Here is a 23,678-nt window from a genome sequence, read left to right as displayed (position 1 = left end):
TCAAAATCTTCAAAGAAAACGTTCCGACTCTTAAATCCTTGGATTTTTTCACAAATCACAGCAGTAACTTAGCAATAAAGTTTTAGTTCGACTTTAAATAAACCAGATAACATATTTTTAAATGGATTTCTTTTGTTATTTAATTTTCGGAAACATGTTTTTACTTCTTTTAAAATATTTTTTTACTATTATTAGTAAATTTGGAAATAATTTAAAGCTGAATTTTGAGACAACTATATTAAAGCAGAAAATTATGCTATAGTAAAGCAGATAATGTTTTAGTATAAAAATTGCTTTAATTTTTTCCACAAAGATTTATTAACATATCATATAAAATTATACGCTTATCTAAAAACTACCATCATTTATACGTATTGTTATAATAACAGTAAAATAAAACAATTTTGATCAAAAATTTTACCACATAAATTAAATTCAAAACTGCGTTTTTTAACATGTGAAGATTTTCTGTTTTGGTCGATATAATTATATGGCGGGTAAGTTGCACTATAAATTATGTGATTTAATCAAATTGAGTAAATTTGTCGCAACTACTCGTAAAAGCGTAATAAATTATGTCGACGCACGTGACGATCGGAGATTTGGACTGCTTAAATGCCAGTTTAAATTGGACTAAAACAAAAATAATGTGACTAAGAGTTACATAAATTACAAATGTTTTACTGACAGCATTGCCAAACCAAAATATTCGTTACACATAAAAGTAGCAGACAATAACATGGTCTGTTTAGACCCCCAAATCGTGGCAGTGGCCCTAGATTTAAAAGGCAAGCCCTCCTCTATTCTAGAAATAATATATAGTACTAACGACACCTCAACCAGAATCTTTTACTTGAAACTTCCCGCTACTTCGCATCCGACTTCATACGAGAGTTTAACCGAGTACCGACTAAGACAATTTAAGAAGACCAAATAAGTAACCGCTTTTCATTTCACGTCTAGTGTGAAATCCAAGAATTAAACCCGGAAGACAACACTTTTCTATACTATTGCTATGAATAGAATAATCTATATTATCGATAACTTTGTACATATTATATAAAGATAACTGAGCGCCCGCTTGTTTTGAACACGCTGTTAATCGAAAAACTACAGAAACTAAAACAAAATTAAATAAGCGTATAATTTTACATATTTATCAAATTTTTGAGGAAAAATATATAATATAATACTACATATTTAACATTAAAAATTATAAAATCGACCGTTTGGCACACTAAAGAAGATAACGACGTTTCTCAGAACCAGATTAAAATTGCATTTTGAAAAAATATAATATTTATAAATTATTACGACATATTATATATGTATGTGTAATACAAAATACTGAGATTTTTTAGCGATTATTATACGGATTTCTGTTTTTCTACTTAATACAAGCGTAATCTAGAACTACACCTTTATTATTAATTGAATATATCATACATATGTATGTATATATTATAAGCATTAAAATGCATTTTTATAATATTTTTCCATTGATATAAATTTCGCAGAAAATATTTAAAAATATATCGATGATATATTCAATAAAATACCAGACAGCTAGGGCCGGTTTTTTTTAATAATGGTGCATTTTTTAAAAAAAGTTCGAGTGTCGCTGCCGGGGCTCGAGCCCGCAACCTCAAAGTTATTAATCTGAGACGTTACGGACTACTTACAACAACATATTTTTAGGTTTGTCTATAAAATTCATTAATAAACCTTGAACTAGAGTTATTGAATTTTATTAGAAGACTTCAGACCCTACTCCATATCTTCATAACATGATTTATCAGCGACACCCGAAACAACATCACATTGGTGGCATCTATAAGCTTTATCATCCATGATTTCTAAACAGTAAGTTATACCGCTATTTGTATTGATTAAATTTAAATGTAACTCCTGGGTGGTAATAAACAAAAGTAGCTTAATATTCACCAGAACATCTGCTAGATACGTAATCTTTGAAACAGTGATTGATATTTGCGATAGTTTAAACATAAACAAAGAACGAGACTTCGAGTTGAACATTTATCAACGTGAACCTACGTGCCTAGCTTTCCGAATTAGTATTCGATTTCTAAAGTTTCTCTCGTGTCCCTAAAGGGACACAAAAACAAGCCGCTCGAATCAAATAAAATTTAATGCACATCTTATAATAAAATATTTTACTACACTTTATAATTGATGGTGGTGATAAACTAATTAGGCATAGTATTATAATAGAAAACAAGAGTATATATAGAGTGTGTTATTGACATTATAATTATTATTGATATTCTAAATTAGCAACTTGTACGTCGACTTTTGTTATATACAAATACATTACATTGAGGAAAATCTAAGCAACGAAATAACACGCAGATTTAATTTCTAGAATCAACAAATGTTATTTTATATGGTTCGTTAGAAGCACGATACAAAAGAAATAGGCGATAGAAAACGCTAATCATTCACCGTTATTGTTTAGATTCTTGCAAACTTTTGTATAGTGCAATTTTTTATTGCTTTTCTTTGATAGATACGCCTCTTTAAAATTAATTTTCTGCACCGTTATAGCTACATTGCAATTAAATTGTTTAATTAACCGCTTTCGACAGATACATTATCAACAGAATTCTCACCTTAATAGAAAATCTTGAGAAATAAAACAAACACCTTCTCGTTATCAACACAGATAACGAAACTCAAACAGTTGAGAGTGATAAGAGGCACAAAATTCATACAAAAACATTCCTTACAACTATAGCAATCGCTTAACAATCGTGACGTTAACGGCGTGGGATCGCGACAGTGTATTATTATTTTGCATATATAAATTATAATTGCAATAAAGTAATAAAAGAGTTATGCCACAGGTTTTTTCTGAACAACTCGATTAACTAGCGAAAAATTGCGTCGTTCGCTTGATGCCCGACGGCGAAACAGTTTTTCTGCAACAGTTTTTTGTATATATGTTTATATTGTTATATGAAGTTAAACAATGAGAAAGCTCTTGGACACTATATGCGCGAAACCTCCGACAGAACTAAATGCATATTCATGGAGAACGAGCGGTAACTGCGAACGTCGACCTACTGACATTTCTTGAACGTTCTACATTCGCAAAATGTCACAACGGCCTGTCTCGCGAATAAAACCTAAGATTTTCATAAAAATAGCCATAATTTCCATTAAAATATCTACTACATAACAATACGATGTGTTAAACGGCACATAAAAATACAAGGTCAGACACAAGTGCAAATTCTGACACACTGATGATATTACCCATTCTGATTAAACACAGAACAGTATACTTATTTTATACGTAAAAAATATAAATATTAATATTGACATCAAAACAGGTTGTGCATTTAAAAAATAATAAAAAACACGTTTTTCTGAAAATTCCATTTTTGTATTTCCTATGTTTATTTTCGATAGAAATAGTATTAATTTAACATATGTATTTGATATATTGATGGTTGAGTTAAAATGATACGCAATATATCATTTTAATGCTAATATATTATTATGATAAATATTATTAGATAATCATTAAAAATATATTTAATAGGCGGTATTAAAAATTCATATATTATAATTTATTCAATAAAACGTCGATGAAAAATGTCAATAACTGAATTTACCAGATATTAGCGAATGTAAAATAGCTTATCCTTAATACGTTGAAAACATATAAAATCTATTATTAATATTACTATAAGACGTTTTAAACTCGTGGATTAATTTAAATTTCAATCAAGAATAAATTTTAATTTCATTCAATTTACTTTTAATTGAAAAACGCAGTAATAATATTAATGCGAAATAAAAAATGACTAAAAAATTAAATGTGTGAGGTTTGGCATGACACTTTACATATACGTATATTATATACTATACATATTATGCCTGCACTACACAATCTGGAAGTTGTCCGAACCGAAGTTACAACTGAAGTCGGCCGAGACTTACGACTTCGAGTAAGCGACCACACTGTCGCAAATTTCATATGCCGTCCGGACGGCGGCCGTGAATGACTTCTGTCACGTACAGCCGGCATATTTGCGCGCGATCGAAAAATGTGCCAAATAATCGCAATTTTCAAATTGTCATATTATTAAAATTACGCTACTGATTATAAAAGTTTGTGTGGGCACTCACCAATACAATATCAGTAAAAACTTTTCGGTCGTAAATATTCAATTTAAGCAAAATCTTTGTCGGCTTTTACAAAATGCCATAAGGCATAAAAATTATACTTCAGAATACGAACTCCACTTCTGTGACTATCCTAGAATTTGTCGCTATCGCTAAATAAGAATTCGTTATGGTGTGATATTTATATAAACAGATCTAGGAAAATACATAAGGATATTCGAAACGATTTTTTTTAACAAAATCAAGTACCACTAATTATTTAATTTTATATGAAAAAAATATAATAACGATCTGTTAGAAGAATATACTATCAAAAATAAAATTAATCCCTTTTGGTGCCCTAAAATATTCAAAGGTGTCAGTAAGAGTATGTTGAAGTCCCCGATAAGCATGTGGTATTATAACTTCACCACGTGACCACAATGCAGCGCTCGACATGCGTATTGACCATAGGACGCCTACGCACATACTGAAATTGAACCGAGTTATTCGTTCTGTCTCAGTTTGCGAAACACCATATCATTATCTCTCTCACTCTCGTTACTTAACACACGAGAGAGCGAAAGAGGAAGTATCTCACCGCTCGCGCTCGAAAGAGCAGCTCCGACTTCGGTCTTTTTGCCGACAATGTTCGGAAGCGCTCGAAGCTGACCAAGTCGACTGAATTACCCCTACTTTACCTCCCGTTCTCAGTAATCTCGGAAAACTTCCGAGAGATTTTAGAGCGGGCAGAACCGAACTCGACCGAAGTAACCCACTATATTCTCCGTCCTTGGCCAACCTTGGCCAACTTCCAGAGAGTGTAATGCAGGCATTACACATTCATTGGTATTTAGTTAATAAAATAATTAAAGCTGTTTACCCTATGATTGTCACAACAAATTGTAAAAAAGTAACAATTTATGACACGCCTAAAGTTTTAGTAAATAAATTAAGAGTAAAATCTATTTAGAATATTTAAATTTACACTTGTTGTATATCAGTCTTACGCGTTGGGTCAGGTAGTACCTAATCCTCTGAACGGGTAGTATCTACATTTTTTGACATTTTCTGGTCAACGACTTATTTTGTAGTATCTACCTGCTAATACTAAAGCGTATTTTTTGTACGATATGAAAAAATATATTATGGCACTTGTCTCCTTTATAGAGATCAAGAGGGAAAACACTTTTTGTACACATATATAGAGATTATAAAATGACAACCTATTTTTTGCGTGATTTAATTTTTAATATATATTAACTGTTCTAACCCACCGATCAAATTTATTAATAAATATATTTTTCAAATAAAAATAAAATACACTTAATCAATTTTTATTTGATAAGTCAAATCTTATAGCTATTTTTTATTATCACTATCAATTAAATTCAATCATACTTTTAATAGCTAAGCTAACCTATAATATCGTAACTGAAAGTAATAATATTACACATACAAAATTAGAAACACTGGCGAACCATCACAGTGTTGAAATCGATAACTCAACGTGCATGCCCGAGCGTGTGTGATTAATATAATACAATCATATAAATACACTAACATATATACATATAACTTGTATGTATGTTATAGATCATTAAAATAATGGCCAATAGGTTCCATAAGAAAATATATTTAAAACACCAATATCACTACTAAGTGAAATATCTAATTGCAACTGAAATATTTAGCAGTTATTTGACTTACATGCTAAATAAATTAGACGTGCTTCTCGATTTAAAACACTTGCTCTGGAATTTGGTAAAGATGATTTCTGAATCGTCTCATAGATGATTGTATGGGTTCTTATTCTTGAAGCTCGCACACTTAAATTACCGTAACCACGAAAATATAAGGATGAACGTGACAAGAGAGTGTAAAGGAAGGGACCACACAAAAGCCCTCGAAACTGGAACGGAAAGCAATTTATCACCGGACGACAAGAAGCATCGTAAGACCGGAGAGGCGTGGACATATTTCGTTGGTCGAAAAAACGAATGCAACAATTAACTGGATGGTCGCTGCATTGGTTCTCCAATGAGGAGAGGTCAGAGCATACGGTCATAGATGGTCAGGGTCAGAGAAGGATTTCCGGAGACGATCGCCGCAGCAGAGAAGAACGAACAAGATCTCTGAAGACCATCCACTGAACATCATCCCTGCGCCAACTTCTCTACCACTGCTCGGAAAATAACGATACTCGCTCACCATATATGTAATATTATATAATAAATTATTACTAGTTTCCATGGAGGTCTTTTTGGCAGCGAATTAACACCCCTTAGGGTTTACCAAGTTTAAAAAATATTATTGATTTAACAGTATCCAGATGCTGTATACTGTTAAATTATAAATCTTGAACAGAACGTTCCAAGCCCTACAAAATTATTTATATATATGATATAGGCAATAGGTACCTAAAGGGCAGCTTATCTTTAATGACGAATGTTTTTTTATACGAACAAAATTTAAAAAGGAACTCGAAAGCTTACAATATAAAGCCGATTTCGCTCGCATGTTCGTTTATTATCAGAAACATAAACAAATAAATAATATAGTAATTTACTACAAGCGAGCGAGCGAAAGGGAATGTATCTCACCGTACGCACCTAATGTATACATATACATATCTTGCCGTTGAAAATCAACAGAAAGCTCACCTAACCAACAATAAACCATGAAACTAACAGTTGACCTAACCCAGTGGTCGGCAAACTTATTGGCCGAAGAGCCAAATATGTACATTACAACGATTCAAAATAGTTTTAAGAGCCAAATCTGTTTTTTAATTTAGTAAACCTTTATTTTAATTTTAGACCTTCGTTAAATTACGGGTACACTGAATAAATAAGACATCTTGTCAGTTTACTCTTGATAAAGTTCATGCTTGAAAAGGATTGTTCGCATGAATATGTAGAACCAAAAAGGGAAAGAACAGCAAACGCAAGTTTTTTCAGCTGTCAGGAATACTATTCCAGACGTTGAAAATGATCATGTCTTCATTCTCCAGGTCTTTCAAAGCAGACCACTTGTGTTGTGAACTAAGATCACATTCGTTCTTCTCCAATATTTCCAAATCAATACAAAGACGTTGAAATTTGGAGCTCCATATTTCCTTGTTTTTTAAATCCTGCAATTGTATTTCAAATTTACAATGTAAATGCCAAAAGGAGAAAATTTCAACTAAGTTATTATAGCATTAAGAGGATTTTTGACGAATGCTAAGGTCGCTTTGCTGTTTTTAAACTCCTGAAACCTGCTGAGAAATGCTTCCCTCGTATTTAAAATTGTTGTTTTGAAATGGTGTTTGTCAAAAGAGGAATTATTTTCTTGGCGATGCTTCAGCAGGCTCGGAAAGTGAAACAATGTTTCCCTTTCAAAATCTTGAGCAAAAAGGGATAATTTGTTTTCGAATGAAATGACTTCTTCTAACATCGAAAAAATTGTGTTTCCTTTCCCTTGTAGTATACGGTTAAGCTGATTTAGATGAGACGTAACGTCTACCATGAAATGAAAGTTTTGGATCCACTGATTGTCTGTAAGTTCTGGATAGTGAACACTCTTCTCAAGGAGAAATGCTTCAATTTCTGGCAATAGGGACGCAAAACGTTTTAAAACGTTCTCTCTTGATAACCATCGAACCTTGTTATGAAGCAGAAGATCAGCGTACTCACTCTCCATTTTAACTAAAAATTCTTTGAATTGACGATGATTAAGAGCTTTAGCTACAATGGAGTTGATCGTGATCACTAATCCCATAACTTTACCAATTTCTTGCGGAAATGTCTGCGCACAAAGTGCTTCTTGGTGAATAATGCAACGATAAACCAATATCTCGTGATTCTTTTTTTCTTTCAAAATGGCAATAAGCCCTTTTCTGACGCCGGTCATACTTTTGGCCAGCTTTTCTGTAGCCGCCAAATACGCAGATTGAGAGCTGTCATACTACTACGCTGCGCTGCGCCCCTACCGGACGAAACAGGTACTACGTCAACGCTCACGCACACATTCAACATTGCATGGAAAGGACACTTGACCAGAATTAGCGCCCGAGCCCGTGGATATTTGTGCCAGAGCCGCACTCAAGGAGCCAAAGAGCCGCATGCGGCTCCGGAGCCGCACTTTGCCGACCCCTGACCTAACCTAACAAAATATATTATTAAATATATATGTATTCAATAATAAGTATGTTAACTACTATTGATTTTTTTATAAATTTAAAAAATGTTTCTGATCTTACATTCCCATAAATATGGAAGGAAATGAGCAAGACTGTATCAATTATTCATCGACGCGAAGTATGTTATTAACATACTAATGCCTAAATTAATATTTAGAATATGTATTCGATTTCAAACTAGCCGTTTGATGATAGAAGCGATTAGGAATTTACCTTACAAAGCAATTGATACCATTTAACTTCAACATGTACACCAGTGCACCTTACACAAATTTATTCAAATTAACCGTATGATCTCACGTATCGAAAAAAAAAGCTTTTTGCGCATCTGGCCAACGTATACAAGCATTGTCATTGTATTATGTTCAAATGTCGTCACTACTCGATTGAATGTACAACTTTGATCCATCTTCTCATTATGACCAGTGTATACGTCATTTTTTTCACGGTCGCGATATTGACATTGCACATGGCAACTTTTGAAAACGACGAGGCCCACGCTCAATTGAAAAACGGTAGCAGCAGTAGGTAAAAATCGATAGTATTATCTGTTGGTAGTGTAGGTCTGTTTGTCGCATTGTGCTGTCAAAACAGACGATATCAGCCGACATGGCGTGTCTGATTGTGAATCGGATTCGATGATTGTGTGTCATTTTTTCGACCTTGATCGCGTCGTCCCTAATGATAATGCTCTCCTCCATTGTAATGATCGGGGTATTGTCATTTTGACATTTGAACGCCCGTTGTTGATGTCGATCTTTACATATAAAATAATAACTATCGCAAAGCCGAAGGTGATGCTTTCATGTATCGCTAGATCTATTGTGTGTGATCCATGCATAATGTTTCGCAGTTTGACGCTAATTTCATTTCCACGAGCTTTGACATTATAACTTGTATAGAGAAACTTTTCAACTTCAGTTGGTGGTGTTAGCTATTCAACGTGGCTCAAAAACAATGGGAAGAAACATTTTCAGGCATTGAGAGCAAATGGTAAAGATAGAAAATCTAAAATATTATTTTGTATTGAAGAGTACACTCTAAGCTCTGGAAGAGCGTACACTGAACACGATGGAAACTAAGTTAATAATATATTAATTTAGCACTTTTCATTGTAAGCTGGGTTATATTATGGAGGCAATATAACTTCCTCGTTTTTTACTTTTTTCCATTGCACATAAGATTCTCAATTATTCGAATATATTTGGAATTTTTTCTCAGTTTTTACCGAATTTAATTAATTTAACCAATTAGTAAATATTATTTATTTAAAAATAATTATTTAAATTAATCATTAATTACTTTCATAAAATTTTTGAATTTTATTTTTATAAAGTATGCATAACACAATGTTGTGCGAATTACTGATCAGTGAGTGAGCAATGCTTAATTTATTACTACATACTTTTTGATCAGGGACGTTATCTCAACTTTCTCAAATCACCAGAATTACTAATGCTAAATTAAACGCAATGTAATTATTGAACTGCGATAATAAAGGGTGGGTATTTCCAACATTTTGTTTTATTCAACGAACAAATTCTGCGAATTTCGATCATAGTAGAAACACCCGATAAAAATTCTATTCAAAGTGTTTTTTAAAAGCGTAAAATATTTTTATTGTTGAAAAGAAGCGTCTCATTGTCTCGCATTTAGAAACAAAATAAATAGGCGCATAAAGAACCATGGATTTTGTCACTCGGATATACCGAGAGAAAAAACAACTACATGGGTTGCTAAAGTATACAAATTGTTCCATTTTAATATATGTATTTTTTAAATTTCATTCGAATAATCAAATATTAGATTGAGAGCCTAGTTACACAGTAGTATAAGTTATAACGCTGTTAATCTTGCCAATGACTTAGCTCTTCATATCTTAGTTTTCATCTCAGTGGCACAAATAATTAAGGAAAATCACTTATAATTATTGTCAGCAACGGAAGCTATTGCACATTTATTATTTTTTTAGAATATCTCGATAATTTATATTTTCGAAAGATATAACAGCAGTGGGACGTTTCGCAACTGTCAAATTGAGTTTCATAGATATTTTAGAATCAAAAACATTGAAACGCTTTATTTGTGTGATGTTAATAAGCATTGTGCATTTGAAACCAAACTCAAGACTCAATTAAATTAAAATATGTATTAATTATATATAAATTATATTGATAATAAAATGTAAACATTTTGAATATTATTCGACACTTTACTGCCTCAATAAATATATTTATGATATGTTTAACTTAAAATATAACTGCCGTTAGTTAATATTTTTTGTAGATCGTCATATATAGTCTGAAATTTAAATATATACTTTATAAAAAAAATACTTTAAGCAATGAATTTTCTCTGCGGTTAATGTTTGAGAAATAAATAGTCGACTATCTTAAGATTGTGCTTATTAATTAAAAGTATAAATATAAATGATACACTGAAAAACCATATATTAATATAAGATGATAATCAAAACATAAAGCATTGACGGAATAACGACATGACCAATTAGTAAGTACACGATTATCGCATAAATCGATTATTCGCGCAAGCGATAAAAGTTTATTTTTATAAAGCAGTAAAGATAGTCAATAAAAACCATAAAGAGAATACCTTGACCTCTATATAACATTTCTAAAAAAAACACCTAACAATTAAAAAAAATGCTTTGTTGTATAATATTATGAATTTAATACTTTTAACTCTAAAAGCTCTAACTGCATTCATTTAAAAATTTCCTTAACGTTTCATAAACATAACTTTGTTGTTAGCTTAACGACAAAAACGTCGTAAATATACAATTTTGTCCCACACAATGTCAAAACATATACAATTTTATTACTTACGCTATTATTACTTACTCGTATAATAGTCAGTGTAAACACTAAAACCTATGTCAATAGAAACGTTTCAATTAACAGTCAATAACAAAAAGTGCTATTATTTTTAAAAGCTTTTAAAAAATCGTACTGGTGCTCGCGAAATCAGTTACATCCGAAAAGGTCTGAAGATTTTTGTCTACGCCTCCGTCTCATCAAGCACCGAGCTATAAATTATACAAACTTATATAAAAAACACATAATAATAATAAGACAATAAAAATACTAGAACTGTGCGAAGAATCGCGTGGGACGTGATTATGCCTAAACGATCTTCAAAGTCGTCACAATAAAATTAAAAATCAATATTTGGACAAGGCAGAAGAGGCAGAAGAGTTTACCGCGAGCGTATAATTATGGTTGCGATTGATGGGCTTAGAAATATCGACTATGATGATTCATAGCTAAAACACCTTTTGGATAGCAGAACAACTCATTCCATAGTCAGATTTTATGATCAAAATGTTTATTTTATTGTTATATATATAAATAATTCATTACCTATGTGATTTATTGGTATTATGTTAATTAACAAGAAATATTTGGTGAGATACATTATTACATACATAATATTATGAGAAACATTAATATGTTTACATCTAAATAAACTTTCAAGAGGACTAATTAGGGTTAAAACTTAAGGGAGAAGTTTTACATTAAAATTGAAAAAGGGAGGAAAATATATTTGAATTGAAGCTTCAATTTTAATTTTACATTTGACATTTAAAAAGCTGCAAGTTTGTCTAAACAAAAAATTGGTAAAATGCTCAGTTCTTAATATCCAATGCCACGCAAACTTTGGAAAGCAATCAATAAAAACAACATAAAAACTCTAAACCCTTTTTTTATAAGCTAGCATCGAATAAGCATTGTTATACCGTCCTTTTTAATTATCGGACGGTCACCCACAAAGTAATTCTTTCACCAGTGATGGATAGGAGGCGGAGCAAGCATTAACGCCATTCTAAATTTTCCATCTCTTATTCGTTTAAGATTCATCGAAGGACTTCCACGCTCGAGGAAGCTTCGCAATACTAGCCAATTTGATTCAGTTGACATATGAAAAAGCAGGAACGAGAGCGACTCGCTTTTTACAACTGTCTAGGACTAGATACTGACCCATGCAATTTTTACTGTACATATATCGTGAGTCAAACAACTCTTCCGGCGTCTAGCAGACTGCAAAATTTACACAACTCGGCCATTTATCTCTAAAATGGTAAAACTTTGATCGTAAAAAAATAAAAAAAATGTTTTCAAAGATCCTTAGAAAATAAAGATTTATTTATTTATTGTAGATCTTCTGTTGAAACATGACAGGCGTCATCCCAATGCGTTACATCAGGGTAAACGCAATCAATTACTATTAAGTAATAAGTGAAACTCCTGACTGAAATTATTTAATTCAATGATATATATTTTATTAATTAAAAATTAATTTTACAGCTTACACTACCTAGTTCGAGTTTATTTAATTATTCATCTGCGAGATAAGAAAATCTATGAAAAGCCTGATCTATGATAATGTTATTGAATTATATTTATATAATAATTACAAATTTTGATCTCCTAGACACGATATAAATTGAGAAATACTAGGGTCTATATGGGTTTTGAACTCAAGGTTTCATCACTGACTTACACCACTAGTCTATCGTGCTGGTGTGAGAAGATGCAAGATTGAAAGAGAAAGCAATTACGCATGAAATGAAATGCAGTTTTCCTTGAAAAGCATAAATTACCTCTAATAAATGCAGTTTATATGCATTTGAAAATTGTTCTATCTGAGATTTAATTGGCCATAAGGGCAATCAATGCGAAAAATTGATCCAGAGATTTTAGTACAAACGATTATACCATTCGCCGAGTCCCTCACCCGACTTGACCTGCCGAATTTTACAGAGCCACGTATATAACGAGGTACAACAAATTAAGATATCCAATTTATATCGGCGACTTATAAACATAAAAAAAAACATATTTGTACAATTCGCGTCAATCATTCAGTACACACAACTTACAAGTTATTGACTGTTAACTTACACTTTAAAATTGCTCAATATACAAAATCGTCCCATTTCAAGATTGGTAGTTTTCTTTACGTTTCTCTTTGACCACAAATCCATTACGATCTCGTTCTAATCTAGCGTCATTCAACAACGTAACCTTGGCATTCGCTTTTAGTAAACACATAAACACAATATATGTGTTTTTTTTATGGTAACCGTATATTACAAATCATAGCTTAATTTTATACAAATGATAGCGCTTTAAGAGTCAGCCTAAAAGATTTACAGCTCACGCATACAACCAGTATTAGTTTATGGTTCGCGGGCCTACTCTTCTCGTGATTTACCGCATTTTTGGTCCGAATAAATAAACGTATGCTAAGCGTTAGAATTATATTACCGCCAATTCGGTAACTCGATCGGCACGCAGATCACGTACTATGAGATGTTCCCTTGGGTGTATTCGCACGCGTTTTCGATCGGAATATTCAATAAGGAACCTCGATACGGCGACCTACGTTTTATAATATATATATGAATGCCAAAATCTTTAATTATTTTACATCTGTTGCACTGTGATAAAATAACATACTACTAAAGACCTAAATAATTAAATATTAAACTTATGCAGTTTACTCGGCCGAGTACTCGACTAAACTCAACGCATATCGTAGTACTCGGCCGAGTAGCAAAACGCGTAACTTCCTCAGCGGAACTAAAGGTACGCGTGTAAGAAAATAGAATGCATTATATTCTTCTTTTTTCCGCAAACGTTTGAAGTTAGAGACTAGGTCATATTACAGAGGCAAAAACGAATGGCTACTAACTAATAATCTGCGCGTCTACCAGCCAGTCAGGCGACAACTTGTGGGCGAGATGACACCGGCGACATGTCATTCCCGTCGACAATAAAAAATATCTCGATTCCCAATTAAAACTAGATACGTACGCGATATGCCCACACGCTTCACTGCGGCTAAACAAACACCTGTTATCTGTCGTTGCAAAACCGCAAACGGTTATACCGCAGACACATAGACAAATAGGAGCAGGATAAGAGAATGTGAAAATTTACCTAAGCAATTAAAATCTAAGATAACAACCGAAAAGTTCAGAAGCACATAAAAGCTATGACATGACCATAGTAGCACGTAAAGCAAACATAACAATTGACTCATCGTGTGAATTAGTGCACCTTCTGCTTTTGTCAGTGCAAAAATTAACAATATGGCAAAAAGATGCGTCATATGTGCATCAAAATAAACAAGTGCACAATACAGCGATAATCAAAACTAAGTTATAGCAATAATATATTTTTTTACAATTCCGGCACATTAAAATTGAAAGCATCCATACTAGATTTATAAAAGTATAGCGTCCATACTAAATTTATAAAAATTATAGCGTCCATGAAAGAGAGATATTACAAAAGGAAAGAACATTATCATAAATCATCAAGAATTATTAAATAATAATAATGTGGAGTGATGAATAGTTTTAAAATATAAGTACAAAAAATAAGGTTTTAATGTATAAAAATTTAGGAGGCATCCAGAAGCGTTTGATCAAAAGCGATATTTTGTCAAAAACGATGTTTTCCTATATTTATTGTTTCAAAAACGAAATTTATCGCCCGTATTTTTAAAAATCTTTTTTCGAAATTTATCGCCCGTATTTTTAAAAATTAATGAAAATGTAGAAATTAATAAGACACAAATATTTTGTACACTGTTGATGATTTTTATTAGTACTCATTGACTTAATTAAATTAATTAGCGTATAAAGTATTTTTAGAAGTACCTGAATGGAAAGAAGATTGTTTAAAAGCTTATAATTTTTTAAAACCACAATATGTGCATAATAGACAGAAGGATAATTAGTCATAAAGTCAGCAGCTTAAGTTGAAATTCCCCCTACTTGCTAATTAAATTTCCAAAAAAATAACATAAGCATTGGATTTTTCAACACTATTCTGTTCGACTTTCAAAGTATGGATATCTAACAAATTTGTTAACTGAACAACATTTGAGTGTACTAAATACACTATGACAATTAGGTATACATAGTTGTAATGTAAAAACCAATACATAGTTAAACAAAAAAATACACAAATCACAAATTTCTACAAGACATATTCACTATTTGTTATTTTAATTCTGATCGTATTATATTTTTATATTGACCGTTTGCAACTTTTATTCTAACCATTTGATATTTATTTTGACCCTGAATAATATAATTATGACCCAAAGTTGATTTAAATTCTGACTATTTATTCTGTATATATTAATTTCCATAATGCCAGTACTAATTACCACTTATTATCTTTTTTAAATTATTCCAGTTTATTTAACGCTACGTATCATCATTGTCAAACATTGCTCGAGTATAAAAGTGCTTAAAATAATAAAAGTTATTTAGATCCAACCGAAACAATCAGACGTTAAACCGTAATTGCATTAACAGTTTTATTTTTTTAAAGTAACACAATGCCACGAATACTGAAGGATTTTTTGCACTTAAAAACATTTTCATTGTCCGATTCATGGTTATTGTGGTATTAACTAAGGACGCCGTGAATGGTGTATTCTTCAGTTGATTATATTCTCAACGAATAGCAACATTTTAATTCAATCTTCGTACATTTGCGCTATTTTTACGTATCGCAATATAAAAAACTATGACTAATCGTGCGATGAATAAGTATTACTTCCTCTTTTGTATTACAAATATCTTTATTAAATATTTTATCATTCGGACTAAACCTAAAATGCGAATATTCATATAAATAATCTAATACAATTATTTTTCTTTACAAACCAAATATGATGTAACGATATACGATACAATACAAATTAACACCACCGGTAAAACAAAACGTGTAGAAGCCTGATTTGAAAACAATGAGAATCTACGCAATGTTTACCTCACTTTTGCGACTGCGGAAAAAAATCATCTTCGGAGGTGTAACGTTTGGAGCAAGCGGCGTGGGAAACTGTGCTCGATAATAATCGCTACAAGGATGACATAATGATTTTTCAAAATTCGCATAAATCATCAAAGTGCTGTACTCATAATGATAATTTACGAGTCGATCGCCAGTTCGTCGGGTTGATGAAAAACATAACGGTCACTTACTAAAAAATTAATGCCGTGAAACAGACTCACGTTTGTGCGATGATATCATAAGTTTACGCAACGTGCATGATTAGTATTAATTTTATACATGCGGGCGATCGCAACTATAGTGAAGTGTGATCACAACTAGATATTAATATACATAGAAATTATAATAGGGATTAATGATATAAAACGGAACTAGTTACAGAGGAGGCATTATCAATTATGGGAGTTTTACTGGATCTTTGCATATTTTAACTGTAAAGATGACTAAAGATGTATTTAAATACATGTTGAGGAGGACAATCGATATTCTAGACTTCGTCTGTGCGTTAATATATTTTTCACAAGGATTGCAATAATTATAATAGTGATTATAATTGATATGTTAGATTGTTACAGTATTGACCAGAATATATAAAAACATATAGTTTCTGGATATTTATACATTTAAAAATTGATCAGTATTTTTAATAATGAGGGAATTTTAACCACCTGTAGAAATAATTAATTTCATTCTAATGACTATTTCGAACAAATAAAAAGAAATTCTGGAAATACTGGAAGAGAGATCTCGATGCTAAACAAATACGTTAACAATTGTTATTATTTCACAGTTCACTTAATAGCAAATCTATTCCAGATATTTTAAATAGCAGTAAACATGGAAGTACGAATCATGCATGCACGAAGGTACATCAGTTACAGTTAATATTTTATCTGTATGTATCAGAAAATTCCGTTTATTTAGCAAATGAAAAAAAAATGTTAGAAATTAAAAATCCTTTGCCGAGCACCTCCATAGATGTACCTGATGTGAGAAGTGTCGTTTATTGGTGAATATTTCAAGGCCATATTTATTTACTCGTCAAATTTTCTTGCAAAAAATGTAAAAAAATAAATTACCAAATAAACTATTTAAACTAAACACTTCTTATATGCGTGAAAAATCGCAAGCTATACGCAATACATGTTAAAATGGCATACATCGAAGTAAAACCAGTGTAATTATTTTAAAAAAAGTAAAACACTTTCGATAAATATTGACATGTTTTTTTACAGATTTCTTTCGACCAGATCAGTCACACCCAGTAATAATTTTATATTACATCGCCGAATTAAATAAAGAAGTAAATGAAATAGCTTTATTTTTGAATAATAGAAAAAATGCGTGACATAGCCTAAAATATTTGTAGGAATTGTTGAAACGGAACCTTTGTGAGAAAATTTTCAGTGAAAAAAAAAACCTCTGTGGAAAGTCCCCATTCATTTTTTCAATTTGTAGCTTCGCACGCGGAGCGGTTTTTTCATCTGATTATTAATGTAATTTTTAGATTATTAAATCAAAGATAAGACCTATTAGAGTAGTTGAGAATATCATAAACATTTTTTGATCTATTAAAAGCTTTCAAAAAAGCATGCCTGTTTTAAAACGTCTGGCACGGACCCACCCATACAACTTTACTTTTTACTTTACTTTCCTTTTTTTACTTTTCCTACAACTTTAATTTTTACCATAAAAAGACTCGATGAAAATTCCCAAAAAATAACAAATTTTCCTCGAGAAACTAAATTAACTTAAAACACCTAATATTCGTCAATGCACATTTTAAACACAACATTATTTGTCAGTTACATTTACTTCCGCGCTCATTATTTCGTGCTACTAAAAAACCATAATAACCACATGTGTATTTTATTGGTTATTCAGATTTTCTGGTGCCAATTTTTAACTGCAAAATCAAACCCCATCGGCCTCAAAACGTAAAAATAATTAATAATAATAAATAAAATGGAAAAAATGTAAATTTTCATCAGTATTATATATATTTTTAATAGCAGTAAACATGGAAGTACGAATCAGGCATGCATGAATGTACATCACTGATGTACATTCATGCATAACTGTTACTGATGTAACATCAGTAACAGTTATTACTTTATCTGCAGGTCACGGAAAAATACGTTTTTTTTTATCGCGTATTTATTTAACAAATATTTTTTTTTTGAAAAATCAAAATCCTTTGCCGATCCACTCCATAAATGTACCTGTTGTATCATTCTGATACAACAAAAAATATACATACATATTATGTTATATTTTCGCGTGTGCTCGATGAGGTTTGAAGTTATTAGTTAGAATGCTGACGAACAAGAGACATTCCCCTATTTATATAAGTATGTTAATTAGATGTAAGAGAGGGGTGTTTCGTCGTCTTAGTCCATAAAAAGACCCTCTGGATCAAAACTCGTATGTAAGTTCATAGATCCCACATAAACAAAGAGTTGTAATGTTTATCAATATGAATGCTGACGAACGAAGGACATTCCCCTATTTATATAAGTATGTTAATTAGATGTAAGAAAGGGGTGTTTCGTCGTCTTAGTCCATAAAAAGACCCTCTGGATCAAAACTCGTATGTAAGTTCGTTGATCCCACATAAACAAAGAGTTGTAATATATAAATATATAACAATATGTATGTAAACAATACGATGAAACTGCGTAAAAATCAGAGTTTATTCTTAAAACTAATATATAGACAAAAAGTAATGTAAATCGCTTTACATACTTATAGAGATAATTGGAGATTATTGTAAAAAAAAAATTGTGTTTATTTTTAATGACATTTGAAGATTTTCAGTGGCAGTGTTATGCAAATACAGCATATCTAAGAATATATTAGCTTGACCCGCATAGCTTTATTTACATAATGTCTAAGTTTATCAATGGCACGAATAGTATTAATAAATATATTATCAATTTATATAAATAATATTTTTATTTTACGTATTACAGTTTTAAGACACCAGTGTTTTAGTTAATAATTTTCCAACTTTTTAACATTATTTTTTATCACAGTCAGAAAAACTTTAATATATGTAACTATAGTTAGATGCACTTATATTAATATGCACATGATTAAATATCGTTAAATTATACAACTGTAATTTATGTGCATATTATGATTGAGCACTAACAAATCATCGATTCGTTCAAAACGTACATGCATATATGTAATTACACGGATATAAATATAATGCACATATTTAATCATGCATAGTATTACTCAAGTCTACAAAAAAATGGTACAGCATCATCTATCGAACTTCATCAAAAATTATCCGACTGAAGAGGTAAAGTCGCAACTAAATTTAATAAAGCTGATTGACCGACAGATATCCGATGACTGAATTATAATTTTTTTTTTTTTATCTGGGCTAATTTTCATCTTATCGTTTTAAAACGTATTTGCATATTATTGACATTAAACAATATACATACAACATACACAACAAAAACAATCACGTCTGTGAAATAAACATACATAAAAAAACATACAAATAATAAATAAAAATAACTCACCTAAATTGAAAAAAATCAAAAAGCGACCCGCGAAAGGTCGTCAGATTTTTTTTAATAACCCGTGACAAATCGATGCGAGTCATTATCGAAAACAGACCTTGGAATTTATGAGGTCAGATCGCGACGAGAATAAAATTATTAAATAAAAAAAATCGTAACTCACTTTTCGAAGGTACAGGAACTGCTGGTTTGGGCGTGCCGGAAGAGCACATTCTCCCAATCTTCGACGGAGGTCTGATCCCGGAAGGTTTCGGGGGCTTATTGTCCCCCGACGTCGAGTTTTCCATTTCGCTCATTCTTGCACAAAACACGTTACAAACAGCAATTTTTCACGTACACACTTGCGTCATTTCTGGCGTTTAAAAAATTAAGAAAAAAAACATATGTAATAATTATTCGATTATAATTAACAAAGGATAATTACAGGGAGCACAATGGACGGTTCAATTAAATGACGCCCACTTTTAATTAACTCGGTTAATGTAGGATAACCACTCAATCGTATTACACGCTTCATTTTTGTTGCGTCGTTGAGAGTTGTTCTTTCGCAGCGTTTGTATTGTATTGTATTGACTATTGTTGTGTAAAACAATCAAAATAGCATAATAGTGTCTTAAAAATGTTCAGTCATCTCGTTAACAATCAAACATACGCTGTTTATGCGCAATAAAAGATAATTATTACTCATAAAAATGAATTCATATATAAATATGAATTCAAAATATCAATTTTGCAGTCCTACGAATGAAGATTAAGAAGTATCAGTTTCCAAAGATCGTCTGTTAATAATTTGGAAGATCGCGTTATTCGCATTGCACTTCACATACGTAAAATAATAGAATGTGCCTAAAAAAATAAAGAAATCGCGCTTCGCGGCCGTTTATCTTTTTAAAATAAATATATTATTGAAATTTATTTTCTCCCCTATCCCGAAATGGTGTACGTATTTGGGGTCCTAAAATAGTATTAAGCCTAAAAACAGCAAACGCTGTATAGCCGAGTATTGATTTTTTGATTTCTCAGACGTGTGTTGTAGTCGTTGTATATGTTTCTCAAAATAGTACACCAGAAGCCTGGGTGTATTGCGTTTAATATCCTTATCAATATTGCGCTTAATTTAAAATTACAAGTATTTAATGTCGGGACCGCACCTAATAGTTGCAAAGAAATCAGTCGCAAGGACTTGCTAAAAGTTTATAAAATGGTATATATTAACAGTTTCAAAGTACTTGAATAAAATAATAATATAATGCAATAAAAAGTGATGGATACCGCTATGAAATGTATTTCTTTCCTAATATGTATAAATTTCAGGCATTGGCAGGTGAGTTGCAGTAAGGAGCCCAGATTTTGAAAATATCAAAGGTGGCACTAAAAATAAAAAGGGCATCTAAGAAATTTTAGGTGTAGGAGAACACAAATGAATTGTTACGAAAACTAAAAAAGGTCATTTCGGATTTTTTTTATTTAAATGCCATCGGACAAAATTTTAGAGGAGGCAAATCTTACTCAAAGGATGCCGTCTGGTCATCTTAGTTGCACGCTAATTGTCGGGGAGTCCTCGACCCACTGTCCAAACGTTCAATGTGTGCGCGCCGATGTTTACAGACATCGTGTCGTGGCGTGACGGGACGTGTCAGAATAGTATCGTTTTCATATATTTTATATGGATAGAAGCACATCACTGTGGACCCGTGTGTCGTGACGCATTGTGTAAAATGTATGAAATCGAACCATTCTGACTATATTATTATATTTAAACGAAATATATTGTAAGTTTCAGTAACGTGCAGTGTACCTATATTTAAGCAGCTTTTAATATATATATATATTTTGATTTAATGTTCAGTACTACCAAAAATAAAGTGACAGTATCGTTAAAAGCTTTATATGTCATTGTATTTTTTAAGAACGTCGGCTTTATACAAACGATTACGTAACTGAGCCTATTAACAGTCAAAGCACTTGCAGAAAGACCGTAACTATCCGAATAATGCAACGGTCGATGCCAAATACAAAATAATGTGTTGCATATCTTGACATGTACTGGGTTTTAATGTATCTAAAGATACACTTCAACTTGGTGGAAATGCTGTTAAAAATAGAAAAACCCAACAACTTCTAATTAAACACAACAAAATCTCAAGGGCTTTAAGAATATATTCAAAACATTACTACTTGTATGGATATCTAATTAAAGAGCATGTATGACTGTTTTTTCATAATTTTGATTAACAGGTCTAAAAATATTAAATAAATAATTATATACAGAGTGATGCAATTTGAGTTTATTATGTTGGCAGCACTGTAAATCAGACAGCTGTCAATAATCACGCGTATTCAGCGTATAATATTAGTATCGCTTAACCACTGCTTAACGCGTTAAATTCAATTGTTCTACAGAAATATCAATTCTGTACGAACTGTGTATCGAAATTTATGGGAAGATTATGGTAAATTTAATCGTCCTACTGAGAGAATTATTTGCAACGTAGTGGAAAAAAATAAGCGCTGCGTTCATCATCATGGCGCCCGTTCAGCCGAAAATATTGCTACTGTCAGTGAAAGTGTGACCGAAGACCAGGAATTATGGATTCGTCTTTTCTTGTAGCACAGTTTGACGCAATTTGGATCTGGTCTTATACCTACACCAGTATAAAATGCAGATAACGCAAGAACTCAGAGAACATGGACAGTGAATAATTCATGCAGTAATAAGCAAAATATCCGCATATGGAGCGCATTGTGGTCAGGCGGCGTTATTGGGTCTTACTTTTTTAAAAACGATGAAAGTCGGACTGTACGAAATTTAAGATATTGTGCGGTTCCACGCATCGAGTGCAGCTTTGGATGTTTTGCGTGAAAAGTTTCCAGGTCGCATTATTTTACGTTTTGGTGACATCAACTAGCCGCCATTATCATGCAATTTGTGGGGTTACGCTAAGATCGTGACTACGCCGACAAACCCGAAATATTTGAGCATCTAAAAACCAACATTCGCCAAGTTATGGCCGACATTTCGTCCAAAAATGACATCAAAGGATTCATTTAATTTAATTGATATTATTTTTCATAATTAATAAAATACGTCAAATATTCGATTAAAAAATCGAGGTTATCCTTAAATTTGTGTATTTTTAAGGAAGCTGATATTAGATCACCTTTATTTTAAAAAGATTTGCCAAAAATGCGTTAATAGCAGTGAATATTGTATACTATACATTAATTTATGAAGTAAAGAAAATGGCTGTAAGGCAAACACTACAAACTACATATTTTAATAAGTAGTTTGTGATTTTTTATAATGGCTCAAAATTAAGTTTTGTTTATCGATTCGAGGACTTACTGTACTTATAAAAAATAAATGCTTGCACCATTAGCGCATTCGAATTCTATAAAATAACGGAATCATAAATTAATTACTGAAATGAACGAAATATTAAATGTATTCGGTATACATATCTAAAAATAAAATTTAAATTTAAGATCTATAATAACACGAAATTAAAATTGAAATATAAATATATGGAACAGTAAGCAAGCATGACATTTAAATCTATAAGGCTATTACATTATACTTTTGTATACACACGCCGAGGGCTACGATATTGAATATGAGTTGTATTGATACAAACATTATCATATTAGAGCGACATTGACATTCAGGTCTACTTTCAACATTACGGCACTCAAAAGGTTAAATTCTTTTGAATCAATTCAAACGTATCCACCAAATATAGCAATTTAAGGTCAATAACACAAGACCTTAACATGGTTAAAACTCCACGGGAATGCATTGCGCATTTTTCATTCGACTCTGCATATTTAATATTATGCGACAGAATAACTGCGCAAAATGCTGCTTTTTGCCAAAAATTACACAACACTTATTTAGAGCGACGTATTGGAATTGGAATGAAGCGGAAAAGAGTCAACGACGAATAACACTTGCTGAATGAGTCACGGTTGTACTGAGTTTTTGCTTTTGCG

The 23,678-nt window shown here is 31.7% G+C and overlaps 1 protein-coding gene across 17 annotated transcripts in view; it reads right to left on the bottom strand.

Moving 5' to 3' along the window:
* Positions 1-23,678, bottom strand: part of CLIP-190 (Cytoplasmic linker protein 190) — a 55,183-nt gene that overhangs the window by 28,278 nt on the left and 3,227 nt on the right. For all 17 annotated transcript variants that reach the window (XM_088182565.1, XM_088182572.1, XM_088182579.1 and 14 more), the window contains exon 2: positions 19,852-20,040. In XM_088182565.1, coding sequence (XP_088038691.1) covers positions 19,852-19,984 — 133 coding nt within the window. In that variant the 5' untranslated portion in view covers positions 19,985-20,040. The remainder of the gene's footprint in view (positions 1-19,851; positions 20,041-23,678) is intronic.

The sequence above is a fragment of the Plectrocnemia conspersa genome, unplaced genomic scaffold, assembly GCF_051122295.1.
Source record: "Plectrocnemia conspersa isolate PC_06_02 unplaced genomic scaffold, ASM5112229v1 ptg000003l, whole genome shotgun sequence".
NCBI classification, from domain to species: domain Eukaryota; kingdom Metazoa; phylum Arthropoda; class Insecta; order Trichoptera; family Polycentropodidae; genus Plectrocnemia; species Plectrocnemia conspersa.
This window is presented reverse-complemented; position numbering and strand designations above follow the sequence as displayed.